Source organism: Vigna radiata, chromosome 7 (assembly GCF_000741045.1).
Source record: "Vigna radiata var. radiata cultivar VC1973A chromosome 7, Vradiata_ver6, whole genome shotgun sequence".
In the NCBI taxonomy this organism is placed as follows: domain Eukaryota; kingdom Viridiplantae; phylum Streptophyta; class Magnoliopsida; order Fabales; family Fabaceae; genus Vigna; species Vigna radiata.
The window spans coordinates 42,583,589-42,591,835 of record NC_028357.1 but is presented as its reverse complement, the minus strand read 5'-3'; the positions used below and the strand labels follow the sequence as shown (position 1 = coordinate 42,591,835).

At 34.8% G+C, this 8,247-nt stretch overlaps 2 protein-coding genes across 2 annotated transcripts; one reads left to right on the top strand and one right to left on the bottom strand.

The window, feature by feature from the left end:
• Positions 1-449: 449 nt before the first annotated feature.
• On the top strand, positions 450-3,134 carry LOC106768825 (equilibrative nucleotide transporter 8). Its single transcript, XM_014654175.2, has 2 exons — positions 450-1,658; positions 2,188-3,134. Exons 1-2 carry the CDS (start codon positions 1,160-1,162, stop codon positions 2,883-2,885), a joined length of 1,197 nt encoding a protein of 398 aa, XP_014509661.1. The 5' UTR covers positions 450-1,159; the 3' UTR covers positions 2,886-3,134.
• Positions 3,135-5,896: 2,762 nt separating this feature from the next.
• LOC106768826 lies at positions 5,897-7,832 on the bottom strand. The gene is made up of 3 exons (XM_014654176.2): positions 7,147-7,832; positions 6,888-7,060; positions 5,897-6,238 (listed from the first exon to the last, which is right to left on the bottom strand). Exons 1-3 carry the CDS (start codon positions 7,633-7,635, stop codon positions 6,097-6,099), a joined length of 804 nt encoding a protein of 267 aa, XP_014509662.1. The 5' UTR covers positions 7,636-7,832; the 3' UTR covers positions 5,897-6,096.
• Positions 7,833-8,247: the final 415 nt, after the last annotated feature.

Here is an 8,247-nt window from a genome sequence, read left to right as displayed (position 1 = left end):
ATGGTTAAACTTGACTCGTGTTAGATAATGCAATATGGAGGGCACATTGCTACTGCTTTTATAGTTGATAAATTGTGTCCATCAAGTTTGTATTTGCACATCGTTAGGTTTAAGTCTCTTGGCAATCACTATCATCGGGTACTGGTTTGTCTCCTCCACTGACTAGATCAAATAAAGAAAAGCTCCACATACTATGACTCATACAATTAACCAAAAATATTGATGGCTGTTACTGTTTGATGATTTAGGTAACATAGCACTTCATGTTAAACTCCCTTTTCTTTTCAAGTGTTATCTTGAGGAAGTGCTTTATTTGAGGGTGATTGTGAGCACCATGTGAAAAAAAGGATAAAAGCCTGGAATAACGGCTAAGTGACATACGTCAAGCTGGGGGTGATTAACCTGATGAACTGTATAAATTCTCTGAAACAGTATCAAATTCTGCTGAGGTAAACTAGCAATTAACCGAGTGACACGATTCAAGGGACCCTTTTCTTTTGTGAAATGTCATCCTTGACAAGCCCTGTCAGTTTTATCTCCATGACTTCATTGACTACTCTCAGTATGAGTGAACACAACACAACCGTTGGTTTGGTGGCATATTATCATCGACTTGTTACACTGCTTTTAACTGAACATCTTTTGCAACTTGTGGATGGATAACTCGGGTGCAAGAAAGACAAGGCTTTTACTAAAAGGATCATTATCATGAATATCAAGCATCCAATTTATGTTAATTGAGGGTCAAGTACCAGAGATTGCAACGACAGCTTACCCATGTGTGACCGTATGACCAAAAGGTATATCTAATATCACCCATTCGTTGCTGTCCCCACAGAGCACAAATTTTCTTATTCATACATTAAGCATATCGATTCCATGTCCAACTCCATCAATCAAATGCGTGCGTCTCTTTGTGCCTGTGCCTGCCTCTCTGCGTATATATACGTATGAAGCCTAGCAAAGCTGTCAAGTAGACCCTCCCAAACTAGCTCTAGCATAAGTAGAACTACCTCACTGCCTATATCAACCACCACTTCCTCTTATAGTTCTCATCCTCTCACTCTATTCAAATAAACATCATAGTTTAGAACTTGAGTTGGTACAGTATCAGGTATCAACCACGAATGTCCACAAGGTAAGAAAAAGCCAGCAAAAGATGGAAGTTGTTAAGTTGGTGTCTAGTGATCCAAGTGAGAGACCAGATACCTATCGAGTTGCTTACATAATTCATTTCTTGCTTGGTGCTGGTAACTTGCTTCCCTGGAATGCCCTGATCACTGCAGTGGATTACTTTGCCTACCTCTATCCCACCAAACACATAGAAAGGGTTTTCTCTGTGGCTTACATGATTTCATCTGTGATGGTGCTCCTTGGGATGATCAGTTGGGGAGGTTGGAGCAAAACAACGTTGAGGTTGAGAATGAACTTGGGGTTCTCCATGTTTGTTATGTCTCTTATGGTAGCCCCAGTCATAGACTGGACATCAAGCAGCACCAAGCTCGATGAGAGACCGAGTGGTGCCTATGGTTTGACGGTTGCAGCAGTGGTGATATGTGGTTTAGCAGATGGCTTGGTAGGTGGAAGCTTGATAGGGTCAGCTGGGAAGCTCCCAAAACAGTATATGCAAGCAGTTTTTGCTGGAACTGCTTCTTCAGGTACCAAGGCAATTCATTTTTTGCCCCCCCAAGTTCAATTCATTTTCATTCCCCATTGGCAGATTATGATTTTCTATTTTTGACAAATTCTTAGGAACATAAGAAGCAGTTTATTAGAAGTATAGAAGTTTTAAACAATACCACGATGTGTACTTTTATTCTCGTAAGGATATACATGCTTTTAAAGGGTGGGAGAAAAACTAATGTAGATTCCTGGGTCTCGTTTTCTTAGTTTTTAACTGGGCAGTGTATCTGCGTGACAAGATCTTTTTTTTCGCATTTAGCATATTCTTTTATCTATAATCGATAAAGTAATCCTATCCATCTGGTAATAGAACCATACTATTACTCACAAGTGTCTCTTAAATATTAAATACTTGAGAGTTTTGAAACTGTAACTGACCTTGCTGCTGTCCTTGCTTAAATATGTTGTACTTGGTCGGCCTCTAGTTTTCAAATAATGTTTGAAGTAAAATTCAGTACTTAGTTTGGACTCACCAAAAAAGTAATTTCTTTTCCTGGGTGACAGGTATTCTAATTTCAATCTTGAGGATAATAACCAAGGCATCACTCCCACAAACTCCCAAGGGTCTAAAAATAAGTGCTCACTTGTACTTCATGGTTGCCACCATTTTCCTCCTATTTTGTATTGTGTTCAGCAACTTGCAGCACAAGTTACCAGTGATGCAGCAGTACCGTCAGAGCGTTCATCAGGAGAGCACCTTATGCACAGGGACAAAATTTTGGGCAGTGGCAGGAAAAATCAAGGGAGCAGCTTTCGGAATTTTCATCATCTACATAGTGACCCTATCTATTTTTCCAGGATTTATTGCTGAAGATCTTGAATCCAAGCTTCTAAGGGATTGGTATCCTATTTTACTGATAGCAGTTTACAATTTAGCTGATCTAATGGGGAAGTCATTAACTGCCTTCTATGTTATTCAATCCATGACAAGGGCTATATGGGCTGCCACATCAAGGCTACTTTTCTATCCACTCTTTGTAATTTGTCTTCACGGACCAAAGTGGCTGAAAACAGAAGTACCTATGGTGGTTCTGACTTTTCTGCTAGGATTTAGCAATGGATACCTCACCAGTGTCCTCATGATTCTAACACCCAAGTCGGTGCCCTTGTCAGAAGCAGAGTTTTCTGCTATTGTGATGACAGGGTTCCTCGGGTTTGGCTTAGTTGGTGGTTCAGTTCTTGGCTGGTTCTGGATCTTATGAAGTCCTCCTTGTCCTGTAATAAAATGAGTAAAAGGTAGTGGCAATAGTTGTAAATCGTGAGGCAAGAAAGCCATAGTTACCTTACCACCACTGGGTTGTTTCTTTATTTGTTCTCTAATGTTGTCAGTGTCATATCTTACCATGCCAGAACACCAGAAGCCTCCAGATTATTAGGTTAGAAATGTATTGAAAGAATCCATAAACTGAATGGACGCTAAGATCTTCAATTAAACATTTCAGTTTATTCAATTTTGATTCTAGTATAACTCAAATTTTAAAATTAACTGTAACCAAACAACTCCATAACAAGTACTAAGTAGCATACTAAGACAAACTATTATGTTCTTCCATTAACAAATAAAAAACAAATGCACGTGATAGCACACACCCAGAAATTTTGATATGTCCCTACGTGACATTGTGCCAGCTGTCTAAAAATCAAAATCCGTCATGTGACCTATCCACACGTGTGAATAATATAACTCCAAAACAGTACAACCAGAATTGTTATTGTTGGACATAATAGAAGTATGCCAGATGAGAAAGATTTGACAATCAAAGAGAAAAGGAAAAAAATGACCATTATTGGTAAGATTTGTGAACATGTCCGTATTAAGTAATTCAGTTTATTGACATTTTTCAATTTTTTTTGTTGCAATTGAAGTCATGTAAATCATATTTGTCTTGAGACACTTTTTTTATGTACTAGACTTGGTGGATTTTAAATGTTTGCGGAATTTTATTTTATTTTCATTATTATTGTAGTATTCGTGTAAATTATTTTGAGGTGGATGTATATCATATATTAAATCGTAATTATCATTATCATTAGCATAATAATAATTCTTTGCTTTAAAAAATAGTTTATATTTCAAAATATGATAACAAAATAAAATAAAAAATAGAAAAAGTCAAAATAAATTGAAGAAAAAATAACTTATATTCTCGAGTTAACATTATAATTTATAGTATGATGTAAAAATACAAAACTACTAGGTATAAAATATAAAGAACAAAGAAGAAAGTCAAGTCAATATATCTTAAATTACAATAATAATCACTTCTTTTGCTGTGTACTTTTTTCATTGTGAATAATTTAATTTAAATTATTTTTATCAATAAATACATATTTTTTAACAAATCATTAACATTTTAATTTATATTAACTTTAAACAGTCATATCTCAATCTAAAATAATTTCATTAACTTAAATTACTACATAATTTACTTAAAGTAATCACCAAACATTTTATTTCAACTTAATTCATACAAAATTCTTTTTATTCAATATAATTTTTTCATATTTAATTTTTTCATTTTAAATACTAACTCACATTTCATAATAATAATTTTATTTAAACTAACCACTCACTCATAATTTTATTTTAACTTATTTTGTAAAGATAAAATGAAAATTTTCTAATTTTATCAATTAATAGATTTTTTAATCTATTAAACACATTGCCTCATTCACCGACTTTCACAAATTCTCTCTCTAATTCTTTAAATTTTTACTATTTTTACATTATTTCAAACAACATCTCTTTCCTCTTAAATTTACTCAAATTTCACTATCTTAATTTGCTCTTTAAAAATATAAACTTAAAGAGCTAAGTTTTATGCTAAAATAGATAAGACCTCAACCAACTTAAAGATAAATAATCAAACGAACCTAAGAAAATATGTGGTAATTGGTGAAGATCCGTGTATTCAAGATAAGGTTTATCACTCAAGATTAATTGGGAATATAATAATATAAATATTAACAAATAAATAAGAATATATTTATCCACATAAATATAAAGAGATTTTATCACAATTAAACATAAATAAATATGTAATTTAGAATAATTTTGCCAAATAATGTAACAAATCCTAATAAGGTTAAGTAGGATCAAATAATAATCATTTAAGAAAATAAACAATAAATATAAGATGGAGAATTAGGACGTAAATATTATTTGTAGAGTAAAAATTAAAAAATCATAATACTCCTTTTATAACAAGAGTTGATAAAATAATAAGAGAGAACAATAAACATTAAATACTCTAAATCATCATATTTCTTCATCATATTTCTTGTCTAGAACAAATATTTAATTCAAAAATCTTAAAATCAGTATTTTTTTTTCTCATATTTTGTTTAAATCTTTTATTCATACTCAATTTTATATTTAGATCTATATTTAGATTCTCAATAATATATTTCAAGCATGAATCCTTTTTATATTAATGAATGATTACGAATACCTCAACAATAATATTTACTTATATTTTCGTTTTACTAATATACTTGTATGAAATTTTGCCAAAAAAAAAAGTCCTCACATCTAGAATTTTCACTCATTTATTCATCTGAAACGTTCATAAAAGATAAGTATTGGAGACTTATACCATCAATAGATCTTTAAAAAAAAATCAAATAGAAATCTAAAACCAATAAAATCTGAATCAGCTGACATGATTCAACATTACCTTAATTAATAAATTAATTTTTTTTATTTAAAAAATTGTAAAATTACTCTGTTGTTATTATCTAAAATTTTAATTTTATTAATACTATTATTATTATTATTATTATTGAGTTAACGTATTTGCAAGAATCACGTGTCAAATTTATAATACCGTTAACCCAAACCTCACTTTCACTTTTTTTTTCTTGTGCATACGAAGGTGGATAAAAAAATAATGTAAAAATCAGCCCGGCCTTTCCTTGCCCACACCGAATCCAAACTGCCTTTTTTCACTTTTCTTTCCACAAAGAGTTCTCAGCTTGATCCAAAAACAGCAGAGAACAAAAATAAAATGACAAAGTCATGAAATCATAGAGATCAAAAACTTAAAGTCGTGTTCAATATCGCAACTTCCCAAAACAATACAACTTTAATTGAAAATAATAAAACTAAACTCTATTTAACTAAATAAGAAATTATTTTGTTAAAGACTATTTAACACTTGCATGCCGGAATATCATAAATTTTTTCCTAGAAATTTTTCAAGTAAAGGCCAGATTTGACAAATCAAGGAGAATAATGTCCCCCATCTTTTATTCTCCAGTATGGCTACATCAATCTACATTAATGACAAGGTGGACAATAACCATTTATTATTATCACTGTTCTCATCGGCCAAAAATATTACAAGGTTAAGGTCGTATAAACAAAGGTTAGAAAGTTATCTTATATGAAAGCCAGCCACCAGTGGAAGCAGCTTAAGAAGCAGCAGCTAAAGGAGGGGCGGGTGGAGCAACTCCACGTAAGAAACTGCCAGATTTTTTGCAGGAATCTTCTTCAACTTCATCTTCTTCTTCCTCAGCATCCCAAAGAAAATGAGCATAGGATGCCAGAACATAACTACAAAACAAAGCAAGCGTTTCATAAATTCACAGAACGAGTTAACTATATTACCACAAAAACATATTCTTAATTTCTGATATAGGGGCCATCCCTCTCCAAATTATTCAACAAAAAATTGCTGCCTTTTAAGCTTCATTCAACCAGCCATTTTGAAACATGAATTTTGATAAGAAATTCGCGTCAGCCAGAGATCATATTTATCCTCACAAAATTCATGAAAGTAAAATTATTATTTGTAATATTCAATTCAAGCAATCATCTTATTCTAAAGAAGTTTCTTCAATGAACTAAGCACTATTTACAGTAAATCACTAATTAATTAGAAACTATATATATGTAAAAGTTGAAAAAATTGTAATATTTTAGTAACTGGATTATAAATATAATTAACTATAAATTATAATAAAAATTAGTACTTGTTTAAACAAGTTTCTTGAAAAGTAATTTCAAGATGATTACTTTTCCATAACAATGATATGCATGAGAAAAACCTGTTAAACTAATTATAAATAACATACATGGGCATCTACTGATACACGAAGCTATGAAGTCTCACATACCACACATACATACATATTATTAACGAATCGTGTCAGTGAATCAAGCATAAAAAGAACAAAGAAAGAGAAGACTTGATGATTGTTACCAGTCATCAGGAGCAGCTTTAACTGCTTGATCAAAATAAGTCTCCGCTCGCGAAGCATCCTTATGGCTCTCCCAAATCAAATCTGCATACATGGACAGCACCTTCCCATCATTTGGATTCGCCAATATCGCTCTCCCACAGTACTCCTCTGCTTTCACATAGTCCCCTCGAACCTGCCATCAAATAAACAATTACCCATATTCTCATCCATCGCTTTACACAGTCGACAAGTCACTCAAATATTCGCCAACTCACGTACCTCTTTCAAGTACCTCGCGTAGTTCCCAAGAAACAGAGGGTTCCCTGGATTAGCTTCGATCATCATTCGGTAATACAAGTCCGTGCCATCGTTCCCGTTATTCGAATCCCAACACCCCGACCCTCCGCCGTCACCGTTGTCCCATCCGCCGCCGCCGCCACTTCCGCCGCCTTCAGTGGACGCACTCTCGCCTTCGTCAGACTCAGAGAACGAAAACAGAGCGGAGCCAAACGAGGTCGTTTTGGAGCGCGCGGAGAGATCCGTCTCCGACAGCGCCCGCGTCATTCTGCTCGGGGAAGCGTCAACCGGCGACAGCGAACTCGACGACGCCGACAGCGTGAGTGAGTGCGTCCGCGGGATCCGGTGAAGGATTTCGTGTTCGTGGGGCGAATCCTTGAGGCTTGGATTCGGGTTTGAGTTTGGGTTGGGGATGCAGGAGTTGAGAATCGGAGTGGACGAGCTTCGCAGAAGCATTGTAGCTGTTGTCATGGATGTATGGAATGTCGTTGTAGTGAAATGAAAAGCAAGAAAGCCTGGTTGATGATAGAGAAGAGAAGAAAGAGGAACACTCGCTGACTCACGCGTCAGAGAGGTGAGGATGGTGGAGAATGGCGACGTAGCTTTATTGAAGGAAGTGATAAATGATCTCGGCCGTTGATTTTTTTTATGGAGTGGGGTCCCTAAATGTGGACCCACGGATGGGAGTGTCACGTGAAGTAGGACCCGGTGATGGGATTTGGAGGCGTTGGATCTGGTTTGGACGGTAGAGATGGTGCAAAGGGACGAGGTGTGGTGTGGAGATTTTTTAAGGGTGACTGGTGAGGTTGGGAAACGTTGGGGTCGCCTTCGTCGGGGCCTCTGCTTTGGATGTATGCTACGAGTCTTGGTTCAGCCGCGCCGCGAGAGATTGTTGTGGGTCCCGCTCTTCAAACTATTTATGCCTGGGCTTTCTTGTCATTTCAGGCTTCTTTGTTGCCTTGTGAGGTTTTCCTATTGTTAGATATTTTATATTTTTTCTTCTCTTTTAATGTTTTATCATTCCTTTCTTCCTGTTTTAATAACTTAATCTACATTTCTCATTTTCTAAAATAAAAATATTAT